This window comes from Mauremys mutica, chromosome 16 (assembly GCF_020497125.1).
Source record: "Mauremys mutica isolate MM-2020 ecotype Southern chromosome 16, ASM2049712v1, whole genome shotgun sequence".
Classification (NCBI taxonomy): domain Eukaryota; kingdom Metazoa; phylum Chordata; order Testudines; family Geoemydidae; genus Mauremys; species Mauremys mutica.
In genome coordinates this window covers 18,957,185-18,972,289 of record NC_059087.1, presented here as the reverse complement: position 1 = coordinate 18,972,289, position 15,105 = coordinate 18,957,185, and the positions used below count along the sequence as shown (strand labels likewise).

Below are 15,105 nucleotides of genomic sequence, written 5' to 3'. Positions count from 1 at the left end.
TGCTGCAAAAGTGCAGCACACCCCCAGTGGCTTTGTAAGTGCCTTTTGTTTGCAGGGAGAGGGGAGGGCAGTAAGTGATGTTTAAATGGCTTTGTAAAGACAAGCTTTTTAAAAGGTGAGTTTCCTTTTCCCTGGTGACTTCAGACAGCTAACAAGGACGCCCGCCTGCTGGCCAGCACTGCCGTGAGCATGTTGGTGAACACTGCTGCTGAGCCAGAGAGAGGGGCCAGAGCTGTGCTGACTCTTTTCCAGCTAGTCGACCAAGGTGCGTACTTGATCTTCAGTAACGATCCTTGTTAGCACTAGATCTCAACGTGCTTTCCAAAGGTGGGGAGGTGACCTGCCCAAGGTGACAGAGTCAGTGGCTGAATAGGAACAGATCACACTTCCCTAGAGGCCATTCTGCCTTCCCAGGTGAAGGAAGGGGAGGAAGTGTCCAGCAAAGCCTAGATATGGGGCTCTCGGACCATGGGACAAGGCGGCACAGTAGGTTACCTTTTATTTCTGCAGATTGAGTCCCTCCCACTCTGGAGCAGGCAGCGTACGCTGTGTTTGGCAGGCGCAGCCACACGGTTCTGCATGATTGGGAGAGTCCGCTCAGGGAAGGCCCTGTGTTGCATGGGCCATATTTCTGCGCTGTCTGCTCACACTGTGCCTGGCTCTGACCTGTGCTACAATTAATACTAATGGGTGTGAAGGACTAAAGTTAACCTGAGAAACAAAAGGCTGATTTGCGGTTTGAAAGTCAGTGTTTGGATAAGTCTTTGCTCTGTCCTAACTTGGTGATTTTTCCCTAGGACCAGGAGAGCTGAGATTTGGGGAACTGAAGGTGGAGACGTCTGTCCTGAGTTCAGACGGCTTAGCGAGACTGGTGCTTACTAGGGGTTTATTAACTTGCTGCAAGAAGGAGATCCTGAGCTGCCGGCTGGACAGCGTCGCACCCCAGGTAGGAGAGCTCTAAGTTAGAACGAGCGTTCTGTTCGGGGAATGCAGAGGACAAGCAAACTGGGCTTTGGGCGAAGGGTTTAGAAAAGCCTTTCGCCTGTTGCTGGGTGTTGGCTCAGCAAGTACTTGGGGTGGCTTTAGATACTGGGGAGAGGACGGGGGGTGCACGCGAATTCATTGCTGAGCAAGCCAGTTCCATTCACTTGGATTGAGCTGCACCAACCTGCACCAGCAGCGAGTTTAGCCCTGAGAGTTGGCAAAGGCCTTGTGTTGAGATGTAGTTGTTGCCAGGGGGTCTTTGTTTCCCTGATCAGTATGGATAGATCTGTTTCCCAGGGAGAATCTTGGAAGTCAAGCTGTGCTGTGAGTAACCCCTTCAGTAGCGGATATAGGCACGAACACATCATAGGGGTAATCAAGAGAAGAAGAATGCTAGAAGTCTGTTAGCACCATGACTGTTGCTGGTTCACCTGCTATGGCCAGGGCCTTAGCTGGATGGAGGGGGAACGTTCTATGTAATTAGTCAATCCGCTGCTGCCATATGAGCTGTAAGAAGGCAACAGTTCAGTGGCTCAAGAGCCAAAGAGTAAAACTGCATGTGAACAGATCGGTGTGTCTTGGTGTCATGGCAAAGAGCTTTGCAGGAGGAGTCCAAGAGAGAACTGAACCTGCCCAGCTAGGGGGCATGGGGGGAAACCTCCATGGATTTCAGCAGGGACCGTCCTGGCTAAAGGCTGACTCAGCGTATTTACATAGTGCCCATTGCTTTAGCAGCTTGGCCTAGCTCTGGTGATGGAAGCTTCCTCACTTGAGACCCCCACAGTTCCCCAGCTGCCATGGAGGAGCAGGGGGACCCCTGCAGCTCTCCACCACCCCACAGTTGCCCGGCCCCTTCCCATTTTAGCCTGGATTTTTTTAGTAAAAGTCAGGGACAGGTCACGGGCTTCCGTGAATTTTTCTTTATTACCCGTGACCTGTCCGTGACTTTTACTAAAAATATCCGTGACAAAATCTTAGCCTTAATTATGACCTAGTAGGGCCTCTTTGAAGTTCTGGTGTCTAGGAAGCTCTTCTATCAATCCGCAAGAAAAGCCCAACACCACAAAGACAGTGGTAGCTCAGCTGACGGCTGTTGCTTAACACTGGTGTATGCCCTGCAGGCTTGTCTCTTGCTGGACGTGCTGTTTCCAGCTGTCTGGGCTGTGAGCGAAGAGCAGAAGGATTATCATTACTACCGTTTCCAAGGTAATAAAGATCTGCCCTACCCCGATTATACATCAAGAGGGTTTTAAAGGTTTGCCACCCACTGCAGCAGGAACCTGCAAACCCCCATAGACATACCGTATGGGAAGGGGAATTTCTGAGAGTGACTCAGCTGCTTGAGGATATCTAGGGCACCTTGAAATTAAAGCCCAATCAAATCCAGCCTGGGCCCCTCAGTAGCATCTTACTGTAACGCACACGCTTGCCTTAATCTTGCCTCGAGCCCCTGCTGCAGAAGGTACATTCACAGAGAAATCTCAGGGGAAATGGTGTTCAGAGAGGCAGGCGTTTGCTCACTAGCTGGTTGCCTACTCAAGCTGTGGGAGGTTTTGCTGGCTGGAAGAGCTCTGTACTAGTCTGTTCTGTGCTTTCAGTTTTCTCCCTCTGGCTGCAACGTGTCCTGCAGTGTCTGCCCGAGATCCGGAAAGTCAAGGAGAGCCGCATGCTGGCTGAGAACTCTGAACTGCTCCACAGGCTGTGCCAGTTCATCTGGAACAATGCAGAAAGCCCGGTAACGCACCCAGCCTGGCGGGGGGGGTGGGGGAGGGCATAGCTCCTACAGGCCACAGCCTCTTCCAGGGCAGCCAGAAAATATCCAGAAATCTTCCCTTCTTCCCCATCTTTCACGTGAAGAAAAGTGCACAGTGCAGCCTGGCCGGGTTTTAGTCTGTCCCTAGCTCATTTCACATGCACTGGGAGCAGAACACACCGCACAGTAACATAGGCAGGGTTGCTAAGATACGACTGACCTTACATTATAGGGCTGGGCGCATTGGCATTGCCGTTTCCTCCTGGCTGACGCGACGTTCGGTCAGTGCTGCCGCTTTGCGAGGAGAGCCCAGTTTTCTCGCAGCTTGGCGGAGCCAGACTCCAACAGCCGTGCTCCCACTGAGCAGTCCCGTACTCGGCACGTCTCATCAGTTTCGTAAAGACAGCTTTCCGTTGGCAAATGCCATTAAGGAGCCCTAGCGGGGACACTGTGGGGCCTTTTACCAAGCCCCATCAGACTGCTGTGTTGGGTCCTCTGCCCCCATTGCTGGTGGCAAAAATGGGACGACTTAATGTTGGTTATCATTTGCCACAGGACAGGCAATCCCTAGCGACAGATAAGGAGGGTGGAGGATGTCAAAGCCCCTCTAGCAATATCCGGCAGTGAGACATGATAGAGAATCTCTTCTTAGTTTGCATTTCTTTTCCGGTTGTTCAGGTGGAAGGGGCGTCAGAGTTCATACATAGCTCCTTCCAACATCTCCTGGAGATCTACCGCCTGGAGTGCCATCGCTTCGAGGACCTGGAGAGGCCCCTCTATGAACAGTTCCTGCAGAGAATTATCACAATGCCCTGGCAGGTCAAAGCCAGATACTTCCCCCTGTGTGCCATTCTCCCCTACGTGGGCACAGAGAAAGTAAGGAAGCCTGGTGGGGACACGCAGTATCCAAGACACTTAATGCGTGGGTGGGATGCGCGAGTGCTTCCCACAGTGGGACAGGTATTGCGTGTTCCCAGTCTCTCTGACCTGGTAACCAGGAGCCCAGGTTAGCTCTTTAGCTGTTGCACAGAGAATAGCCAGCTCATGAAAGAGGACAGAAACAATACATCAAATGCAATAGGTAGCTTGGGAAAATTGGGGCTGGAACATGTAGCCTTTTACCACCGGGTCACTGATTTGAATGCAGCCTTAGTCAAAAGCACTGATCACTGTGGTATCTCAGCATTGCTTAGTGCCACCAGTGACCAGAAAGTACCACCTGTGTTGGGATCTACCCCTCCTTGGTGGGGGAAGGCTGCTCTTCCTCCATTGTCATAATATAGCCTCTGGTTTAGCTACTAATAAGATGAGCAAGGCTTGTTTCCTTGGTGCGTTAGGAGAGTTCAGGGGCTGCCTGAAGCAAACAAGGACCGTAAAGTTATTTGGGGTTTTCTAGGTTCTGGATACCTACAAGGATCTTCCCCAGCACCTTCTGAACTGCCTTTCCACTAACCACCTGTGCCCAGCTGCATCAGACGTGTATAAAACCATTTTGCAACAGCAGCGCAAGCAGTGGATTGAGGGAGCGGAACCTGCCACAGAGGAGGAGCTGGCTCAGAAGTGGGCACTGCACTGGCTGCCCACCCTGGTCAGTGCTTTGACCTCTCCCATCTCCTTCCTTCAGAGCAACGCTTCCAACTACCTTCTTGTCTGGACTTTGCGGCTCTTCCCCGCCTCTTATGCTTTGCTTGCTGAGAGCTGCAGTGGTGGGGACTCTGCCCACCTTCGGGCGTGGGTCACCCTGCTGAACAGCCGCAAGATCATCACCGGGGCCTTGCCCCTGGATGGGGAGACTTTGGAAAGGCTCTGCTGCTGCTTGCACTCCAGGGAGGACAATATTCGCCTAGCAGCACTGGGTCTCCTGTGTTGCAGCCCCAGGACCAACCAGGCCTTGTCAGAGGTGGAGGTCCGTCTACTGAAGGAATTCTTGCCACTGAACCTGAACTGCGACTCGTCCTCTTTCCGGCAGCTGCTTCAGGCTGCAGTGAGGAAGGCTCTGGTCAGGCTGAGGGACAGCGCGCTCTCTCAGCTGCGCGGCAAGATGCAGAGCAAAGCTACCGAGCGCTCAGCCGGCGCGGATCCGGAAGGCGCACTTGCACCAGCAGTAGGTGAGTGAGCCGCTCCTGACATCTCACTCCAAGCCTTTGGTCCCCATAGGCTCCCATCGCTGCTTAACTTTTCATCTCTTCTCACCTCAGTGGCCTCCAGGATTAGGTGTTTCACACACAAAGCCATCACCTAGCACTACCCTTTTGTGGCCCACTTGAGCTGGGATGCGCGTAGGGAGCTCTGGTGGGTCGTGCAACTGGGCCTGGACAGTGGGGGTTGGGCAACTTGGACCATTAATGGAAGTTTGATTCTGTCTTCTGGCACCAGGCCTTGTGATTCCACAGCTATCTGCCAGGACTGCTCTCTTCTGAGCTCCAGTCCTGCTACCGCCGAGCCAGCCAGCGGGCGTGTAACTCAGCAATACCAACTCTTGTGATTTGATCACGAATTTCACAATCTTTGGTATTTTTTCTTAAAGTCTCAGCTCCTGGAGTCATGTGACTGTGAGACTCTCCGCTTTTATTTATTTTTTCTAGGCTGCCTGGTTGTGAAGAAAAGCTAGGAACTGTGACCCCCTAAAGGCTCAGAAAGCAGATGGCAAATCAATTGATTGGGAGGGGGGATTATAATCATTTTGTTAGTCTCATAAGTTTGGGGAGCTTGACGCCTGGGTTAGAATGTTTGGGGTTTGCAGTGCAGGTAATGAGGCTGGGCCAACATCAGTGGGTCAAGCATTTGGGTTCAGTTGGGATAAACACTCTGAAATTTGGATGCTTCTCCACATTTCAAGAGTCTGGAGAACTGGAAAGCTTACAGAGGAGAAGCAGCGACTTGAGATTCCTGGTTCTGCCATAGGCCTGATGAGCAAGTCACTTCATTGCTCTGTGCCTCAGTTTCCCCATCTGTAAAAATGGGGAGAACAATACTGACCTTCCGGTGTAAAGCGCTTCGAGAAGTGCTGTGCAAGGGAGAGGTGTTGGTCATATTGCAACAGCCTGGGGCGATAGGACATTTTGGCATTCTTGGCCCAAAACCAAACTGTCTGAGCACGTCCAGAAATAAAGTTCCTTTCTGCAAGTGCTCTAGGCTGGGGGATACTTTCTCTGAACATAGCAAAACAGTGTGAACAAACGTGAAACTCGTGAGTGGGTTTTCCGTCACCCAGGCTGAGCAAAGAGTCACCATTAAGAGCGAAAAGTAGATTTTCAAGTAAAAAAATCCCCCGTGGAGTTAATCGGAAGCAGGTGAACTGGCTGACGTACATGTCAGTGCGTTCTGTGGGACAGAAATCAAAGCCACCAGCTGTGTGTCACAGGGCTGGCACAGCTGACAGCTGGGGCCTGGGCTTTGGAGGAGCTGGAGCCAAGTCCTAGTCCCTCTGTTGTCCCGAAGTGCCAATTGACCATTAGACGCTGGGGAGCCCCTCGGTAGCCAGGCACTTTCCCACCTTATAGTCAATCTAGTGTGACGAGCCGGTGCACCCTCCTGCTCCAGAGGGTTCACCCCGCCCTCCCTCTGTGCAGCGCTCACAAGTAACCCAGAGGTGCTTTTTTTCCCCCCCCATACAGATTTTGTGGAGTGGCTGCTGCAGTTAAGCATTTCCTTTCTGAGCCCAGGGTCAAATTACCAGAGGAAGAAGACTGCCCTGCTGCTCCTGGCCGCGGTGCTGGAGACCTGCACCGACACTTGGAGCCCCGCCAGGAAGAAGGGGCAGCCTCCACGTGGGTAACAGCAGGCCACCCCTGAACCGAATGAGCTCTGAGTCGATTCCTCAGCCTGTCTGCGTCTGACCCCCATCAGTAGCCGTCAGCAGGGTGTCCACATTAAAATGCCCTCACGGAATGGCCTCTCCATGTGATTTGGGGGTGTGTGTATCAAATCCAGAAAAATATTCTGTAGCCTTTTACAAACAACCTCCATCTACATGCTTTGGCCCTCAACTCTGGGGGCTGCTGATGAGCAGCTGGGAGTCTACGTCCCTGGAGGGGTTGGGGTGGGAAGAAAAAAAATAAAATAATCAAGAGCCTCTGACATTATATGAGGAATGTTCGGGACTCTGCATTGACCTGTCTATGATTAGGGCCCTACCAAATTCACAGTCTGTTTTGGTCAATTTCACGGTCATAGGATTTTTTTAAATCAAGAGTTCCATGATTTCAGCTATTTAAATCTGAAATTTCACAGTGCTGTAATTGCTGGGGTCCTGACCCAAAAAGGAGGTGGGGGGGTGGGTCACAAGGTTATTGTAGGGGCGGTTGTGGTACCGCCCTTACTTCTGCACTGTAGATGGCAGAGGCGTTGCCTTCAGAGCTGGGCAGCTGGAGAGCGGCGGCTGCTGGCTGGGAGCCCAGCTCTGAAGGCAGAGCCGCTGCCAGCAGCAGCGCAGAAGGAAGGATGGCCTGGGATGGGGTTGCCACCCTTACTTCTGCGCTGCTGCCTGCAGAGCTGGGCCCTTAGTCAGCAGCCGCCGCTGCTCTCCGGCCACACGACTCTTAAGGCAGCAGTGCAGAAGGGTGGCAATACCATACCGTGCCATCCGTACTCTCTGCTGCTGCTGGCGGGGCTCTGCCTTCAGCGCTGAGTGCCTGGCCAACAGCTGCCGCTCTCCGGCTGCCCAGCTCTGAAGGCAGCAGTGCAGAAGTAAGGGTGGCAATACCGCAACCTCCCTAAAATAATCTTGCAACACTCCTGCAACTCCCTTTAGGGTCAGGACCCCCAGTTTGAGAAACGCTGGTTTCCCCCGTGAAATCTGTAGAGTACAGGATCAAAGCACACAAAAGACCAGATTTCGTGGTCTGTGACGCGTTTTTCATGGCCGTGAATTTGGTAGGGCCCTACCTATGATAAGCTCCCATGTGTGTGAGATGGCACAAGGCTCAGTGGAGTCAAATCTTTACCCACCCAAGGGCTCATTGGATAGAAACTAGTTTGCAGCCCCCAGCCCAGTTAACGCTAACTTGTACTTCCAGCACTGACAGTGCATTGTTGCAGCAATACGCTGTGCAGCAGAAGCTGCGTTGGGTACTCTGCTCTCCCTCATTCCCTCGCACAGGGGAGCCCTTGGGGTTGGGGACAAAGGTTCTGCAGCTGCATGACTGTACAGGATAAAAAGCCCTTCTTTCCCAGCACTGGCAGCAGAGAATAAACCAGAGTCGTTATGAAGTAGCAGGACCCATTTTCCCTGCTGCTTGCCACCACCCTTTCGATTGAGTTCAGCCCTGACAACACTTACTGCCTACATCTCACCGTCCTGCCTTTCTGTCACCACAGAGAACATGGCAGCATTGTTGAGCTGGGCCGGGCAGAAGGGCTGCTGGGACTTTTTCTCTAGAAGCAACTTGTTGGCACTGCTGAGCTGCTTGCAGGACAGTACGAATGAGGTGAGCAGCCCTCTGTCCCCAACACTGCCACAGCTCTGTGTTGTGGGCAGCTGGAATTGATAACAGAAGCTGCTTGGCTTGAGCAGCAGGAGTGGCCTGTTTAACTGAACGGAAGCAGGGGACCCTATCAAGATTGGGCAGGGACAGCGCTGGGGACGCTGGCCCCCTCAGTAAAGAGGCAGATCTGGCTGCCAGCTTTCCTTGCGCGTGCTGCTGCTGGTAGCCTGTGTTCTTGTGCTCTGTCGGAACCCCAGTAGCCTCCCGCCACCACGGCAGTACAGAAGAGCAAAGTAACGACGGGTGCCCCTTTTGCTTCCAGAATCAGAGGCCTGAATGGGTTCTATTGGCTCTGGATTCCTGCTCCCCATAGCCTCTCTCTGCTTCCTCACCTGTGTCCTGACATAACCTTCCCCTCTCTCCACCCCCCTCCTCTCTTGGCAGGTCCGAGAGCTGGCATCAGAGCTGCTCATCCGCTACTTTCCACCGGCTTTCCCAGAACCCATTGCTGTGGCTCTGTTTGAGCGTGCCCGGGAGGCTGTGAGCAGCCCCAGAGTGCAGGAGGCAGAAGCAGGAGCGGTGTTGATGAAAACCATCCTCCAGAAGTACTGACTGGCTTCTCGCTCTCGTTTTCTCTAGAAAGGACTTAGACAGGGGCCATGTGGGAAGGAGACCCGGTAGTGTGTACATAATCCTGTCTGTCCACACACACAGCTCACCATGACTTGCTTAGCTGACTCCCGATTCCAACCAGTTTGATATCGCTTACATAGCGCTCAAATGTCTTTCCAGTTACTCTGATCTCAGACTCAGACAGGGCATCAACATCCAACCGCTTGTTTAATCCTCTGCCTCTGTGATCCCAGAGGACAGATCCTCATGCCAGATTTTGTCTGAAGTGTCTTTTCCCACCTGAAATAGAACTATTTGATTTTTCTTTCTCAGCACACCCGCCCTGCCCCTGACCAAATAGATTTCTCCTGCTTCCTAGGGAACAATACTGACATCTGCCTTAGCATTCAGGATGTAGTATTTAAAGAAACAAAACAAGTAGCTATGAAGCGAGAACATTAATATTTCTTACTATTCAGAGGGGTCACTTATAATTCACCTCAGCAGGACAGGAGGCCAGGCAGCAGTGGCCCGTGCTCTGAAGTAACCTTACAAAGTTTGAAGGCGATGGTGTGTTACCAATGTTAGGACACAAGGCCTCCAGCCCTCGGCGGTGAGGATTGTCACTGTGCCAGATTAGGCGAGGGCTCCCTCTGAGGTTTGTCAGTGGTGTTAGCATCTGCCTCCTCCTCCTCCTCCAGGTCAGACGGCAGCACCTTGAAGAGACTATTCCCAGAGGGAAAAGCAGCGCCAACTCCGCAGCACCGAGGCCTGTGCTTTGCTCAGTATCTTCTTCGCATGTTGCAAGCTCACTACGCCATGGCTTGTCAAGACCTGCTGCAGGCAGCGAGCACTAACTCAATGCATGGTGCGTCCCCGGGCATCATGGGGAGGGAGACATCAGAGCTCCCATGCCCCTTCTCTCCCCTGCAGTCCTGTCACACTACAGCTGTGTGTCATGTGATGGATCAGGTCTATGATTCAGCAAATCATGTAGCCAGTAACTGGCCTGAGCACAGCACAACTAACTCCACTCCCAGAAACGACAAAGAGATTCCCTGTGGCCTTGGGCAAGTTGCTTCACCCCTCTGCTCATGTCCCCGTCTGGGCTTGAGGCAGCCCTAGCTATGTCACATAGGCCGTGTGATGAGGGGCGAGCGTTTTGAGAAGTATGTTGGAGATGAAACATGCTGTGTATTTATGGGCTGGGACAAGGGTCGAGCTTGCTGTGGAATGGAGAGCTGAGATGTTGGCCACTTGTCCGTGGCACTATTTCCAGCTGCTCTGGCTCGATTTCCAAGCGGCTACTGACTTTTCCCTGGCCTCAGATCCCCCTCAGCACAGTATTTTTTCCCTTCTTGTCCCAAACGTCAGCCCCATTTCCACACGCTATTAAACAGCTCCTGTTGGAGTTATGTATCTTATCTATCTGGAACGCCACGTCTCCAGGAAGGGAGCTTGACTGTATACCTGGCCCTCTGCCGGTACTGTGCGGATATCATCTAGGGACAGCGGTTCTTTGCCACGGGCTGCCTCCAGCTCTCGCTAAACTTCAGGGACCCAGCTCATTTGGGGGATTACATGGGAAGGGAACATGCAAGCGTCCAGCCCTGCGATAACTGGAGTGTTATCTGTGTAGGAGTGATGGCGGCGCTGCGGAGGTGTCTGCTTGAGGTACCGGAGGGGGCAGTCTCCATGCTGAAGGGGGAGCACGTGCAGAGCTGGCAGGAACTCCTCAGCCATTTGGTGATCTTGCTGGGAGACATCAGCACCTTCCTCCTGGGGGTGCTCCAGAGCAGGCAGGGGCCCAACGCCAACCAGCCAGGTGAGGAAGGGTTCCCAGCCAGCCCTCCCCCCCCCAGTGTCATGCCCTTTCAACTACGCCTGCCTCCATCATGTGCCAAGAGCTCTTAAACTGTGGATTGCAGAAAGCTGGCTGGTCACAGGTGGTCTCATTTCCAGCTGCCTCTGCAGCCCTCCAAGCTCTTCTTTCCAAAGAGCCGACTGCAGGTCTGTGAAAACCACCTGCTTCCTCTTGTTTCCACCTAACTGCCTCTAAAAGAGGCTGCTGCTCCATAAGAGGAGGAAAGGGGACTGGAGTGGCCAAGGAGAGGAGGAATGCCCAGGGCAGGATGAACACACGGTAGGGTGCCCAGCAGGAGAAGGGGCTCAGGTAGCCAGACAGAATGGCTAGGACAGCAAGGGTTAAGGCAACCAAGTGACAGTGGAGAAGGGGCCCAGATGGCAGAGAAGAATGAGCAGGAGGAGAGAAGAGCATACCGGGGGGTTGGGGAAAAGGGAAATAAAGGGCAGAAGGAGACAACAATTGACTTTAAGAAGGAACATGGCACTTTAAAGACAACAAAAACCTGAACACACAACTGCAGTTACGACAGGTATGTCACACAGTCACGCAGGGAGAGTCCACAGGATCATGGGTTGGAAGGGTGGGGTCTATACCACAACCTCTCTTTAGCTACTGGCCACACTATGGAAGTTTGAGACTCACTCTCTCTCCACCCACAAATCAGAAGATCATGGATTTGATCCTTCTCAGACTTAAGCAAGACTCAGGTGACCATCTGCCTTTGTAAGGCCATTTCCATTCTCCTTTTCTCTGGATTTCATACCCATAGCAGGCTCTCCTCTACCTCCCCACCCATCATTACCTGTGCTGTGGCTAAAACAAATCTGCCTTCTGCTTGTGTTTTTGCAGCAGCTGCTCCTTCATTTGCAGACATGGTAAATGCTATTGGCTCCCTTATCATGCTGGGGAAAGGCCTGGAGCAGCAGGATGGGGAGGACTCCATCCTGCTGTCCGAGGAGCACAACCTTATCCTGACCTGCTGCTGGGTCTCCGTGAAGGTAAGGAGCTTCCATAAGCGGCCTGAAGGGAGCTAAGACCCTGCCAGTAGAGTTCTGTCATCAAGAGGCTTGGGACAGGGGAGGCAGCCAGGACAGGGGACACCTTTGGTTTGGGAAGCAGGGGGAAGGATGCCAGATACCTAGTCTTCTCCTGCATCCTTTCTGTCACTCTAGCTGAGAAGTGAACTGGGTCCTCTGCCAAAGAAAACCCAGGCAACTAAGGGGTTTGGTTTTTTAAAGGATTCCCTTTACAGCTTCACCTAACCCCAGTGCTGGAATTCCCCCTTTTCACACTCAGGGCAAACAAAAAGGGCCCTTTTCCCAGGCCTCAATCTGATTTCCTCTGTCAGAGACATAACAGGCCCGAACTCCTTTACCCCAGGGTTAAACACAAGCCAAGACAAACGCTCGGTTGGTGTGGACGGAGCCGACTCACCTGCTTGCTCACTAGTTGTTACTGCCTCCTCAGTGTCAGTGCTGCCTCCTCCTTTTAAATAGTAAATAGTTGACTGGTTTCCTGAGACCCTAATGGGCTCCAGCTGCTTCAGGTCCCGCCCCATTCCCCTTGCCTCTCTGCACCAATCCCTGAGTCTTCCTGATTCAGCTGCTGTTCTGCTAGTCCCAGGTACCAGCTGGGGAATGGATCCCTTCCTATATAGTCTTGCACTAGGATGGCTTTTTAAATGAGGACAGTTCTTCCAAGCATTTCCTGCTGCTGGCTAGCAAGATCAAGCACCATGGAGCCTTTGTAACAATGTGCCAGGTGTCTGGTGTCTCTATCACTAGAGGCTTCTGTGTAATTCTCTAGAATCTCTGGCCCAGCTCCACAGTGCTGTTCAGACACCTAACGCCCATTGACTTCACTGAAAGGTGGGAGCCTAAATTCCTGTGACGATCTAGGCCTAGATGATAACTCTGCTGCTGAGTCAAATCGTCACAGGAAACACACGGCAGGACAGCGGCTCTTGGCTGCAGCAGAACTGGCCCTGTTCCAGGAGAATTTTGCTCTTAGTGATTTGACTCGGTGGATCAGCCAGTTCCTACACTGCTCACTGAGGGGTTTGAGGGCCAGGCTCAGCTAGGAAATTATTTCTAGCACTGACTCGCATGTTTGGAAAGGCAGAAGAGAGAGTTTTGCACTTGGCTGCCAGACCAGTAAAGAATTGTGAACGGCTTGAGGGAGCGTTCATTAGAGCCATGTTTCCTAGCCACCGGCCTCTTCTCCTTCAAGGCACTCCTGAACATTCACATCTGTGACCACCTTCTGCTACCTGTCCTCTCCCGCTTCCTTCTGCCACGCCTCAGCGTTACACAATCAGATGGTTTTGTTCCAGCCGTCCCCCCACCTCCTTTATCTGTACGTTGCTTAACTGAGCGTCTCAGGGCAGGGACCTGGGCTTCTCACACTAGTCTGCAAAGCACTAGTCTTAGCTATTGCCCTTTAGCAATAATAAACGACACCCTGATGGATTTGCCTTGGCGTTAAAATGCCTCCCAGAACGTGCAGGGTCCTTGCACGACAGAGACTTGCTGCTCTCTGCCTGTCTGGTTTGATTCCTGGGTACTCGCAAACATCAGTGATCCACGTGATGGGATAATCAGGGACCTGATCTTGCTCCCACTGAAATCAGTGGGAGTTTTTACCATTTCAATGGCAGCAGGATCAAATCGGGCTCAGACTGATCCTTGCCAGAGACTGCATAGGTATAAAGTCCCCACCTTACTGAAGCATTGACTGGGGCAAGGGTGAAGGGAGGGCAAAGCGAAAGACCAGCTGGAGGGGGCTCTTCAGTTTGTGCCAGTGGAAACCGGGCTGAGGCATGTCTGCCGGGCGCCATGTGCGTTTTGAAGCGCCCTGGAGCGTAATGATGCTCTTAGCCAGCAATGCACCAAATCCCTCACTAGCCCCACGGAGGAGAGAGGCCACGTCAATTGAGCTAAGTCTTGCTCTCACGCCTAATTTGGTTTGTTTCTTTGGCCCCCGCAGGAAATAGGGCTGCTCTTGGGAGGCCTCGTGGAGAAGATTCTCCCTCTGGCACCACCGGCAGGGCCTGAGCCGCTCCTGCCACTCACGGTGGTCAAGATGGCGGCTAGAGTGTTTCAGGAAGTGCTGCTGAAGTGCCGGCACTGGGTAAGAACAGCGTCCGGCCCGGATGGATAGGCTGTGCCACACCCTCCGTCCCATCTCAGGCCTGACAGAGGGGTCTCCCTCCCTTCTGAATGGCCCAGGGCTCATGTCACTGTCGCTTGGGGACAGTAAGGTCTGTCATTTAAGGGCCATTCGTGAGGTCCCTGGGTCCGATTCTGCTGTTACACCCCGTGACACTGGAACAACTCCACTGACTTTAATGGGGCTACTGGGGACTTACAGCACCCAGGAAAGCATCCAGCAGATGTTTTCCCACCAGTACGTCTCCATTTAACCCTTACAAGGGCCAACTTCTGGCCAGGGAGACGGCAGGGCTCCATTTGGAGCCAGTCATTACAGCTTTGGACAGTGGCAATGACCACAGAACAGCGTCCAACATCCCCTCTCTTCTTCTTCCTGACCTACCTTCCGTGTGTCCCACCAGTTCACCTGGATCCCTTTGGGTGGATGCAGCTGGTCATGTCACTGTTTCTTAGATAGCGCTATGGGCTCTGTCACAGCCTCTGGGCTACTGCAGGGGCTAGACAATGTGTGGTAACCCCAGTGGGGGTTTGATGTATCACGTGAGACAAGCGAGTGGCTTGACTGTCCCCTTTGAATCCACAGCGGAGATTCATAATTAGCCTCACCCACAAAATCCACTTCTCTGCTCCACGAAAATCTTCCGTTTTAATGTTTTATCATGTAGGCCAGGGGCTTTGATAAGCATGGGACTATGAGGCAGGAGCTCCCGATTTCTAATCCCGGCGCTGACACTTAACTGCTGCAGCTTTGACCAAGGCATTACATTTATCTGCTTCTGCTTCCTCATCTGTGAAAAGAGGCGAGTGTCCCCCTCATGGGGCTGCGGTGAGGGTTGATTAGGGAGCAGAAGGGAAGCCCTTTGAACCTGCAGAGCCCTGAGTATTCTTCTGTCCTAGGGAGCAGTTGAAGGCTGCAGCATGGGATTCACCAAATTTTGCACTGCTTTGCTGAATCATCCTCATGCAGAACTGCAGGCGGTGCCAAGAACGATGCTGGCACAGGTATTGCAACCATTTCTCGCTCTAGGCACCAGGGGGAGAAGGTCATTCGGTTAAAGGTAACTGTTACTTATATTACAGAGGTACCCAAAGACCTCAGTTAGGATCAGGGTACCAGTCCGTGTTCAAACACAGGAAAACTCAGCCCCCTTCTGGAAGGGGATACAGACTAATTAACTTTAATCAGTTCAGAGTTCTGATTGGCAAATCATTGACCTCTGACCCCTCACTCATATATTGTTCTGAGCACACACCCATGTATTGTTTTCAGAGAGGTTTAGAACAGTTGTAAAT

The 15,105-nt window shown here is 52.6% G+C and overlaps 1 protein-coding gene across 4 annotated transcripts in view; it reads left to right on the top strand.

Moving 5' to 3' along the window:
• LOC123350895 (thyroid adenoma-associated protein homolog) overlaps positions 1–15,105 on the top strand; it is a 37,738-nt gene that overhangs the window by 8,218 nt on the left and 14,415 nt on the right. For 2 of the 4 annotated variants that reach the window (XM_044989762.1, XR_006573875.1), the window contains exons 7-20: positions 145–265; positions 798–946; positions 2,106–2,190; positions 2,583–2,719; positions 3,416–3,613; positions 4,134–4,845; positions 6,355–6,507; positions 8,057–8,166; positions 8,608–8,768; positions 9,477–9,643; positions 10,415–10,600; positions 11,492–11,640; positions 13,628–13,771; positions 14,710–14,814. In XM_044989762.1, the coding sequence (XP_044845697.1) occupies positions 145–265; positions 798–946; positions 2,106–2,190; positions 2,583–2,719; positions 3,416–3,613; positions 4,134–4,845; positions 6,355–6,507; positions 8,057–8,166; positions 8,608–8,768; positions 9,477–9,643; positions 10,415–10,600; positions 11,492–11,640; positions 13,628–13,771; positions 14,710–14,814 (2,577 nt within the window). The remainder of the gene's footprint in view (positions 1–144; positions 266–797; positions 947–2,105; positions 2,191–2,582; positions 2,720–3,415; positions 3,614–4,133; positions 4,846–6,354; positions 6,508–8,056; positions 8,167–8,607; positions 8,769–9,476; positions 9,644–10,414; positions 10,601–11,491; positions 11,641–13,627; positions 13,772–14,709; positions 14,815–15,105) is intronic. The other 2 variants (XM_044989764.1, XM_044989763.1) reach the window with 2 other exon arrangements.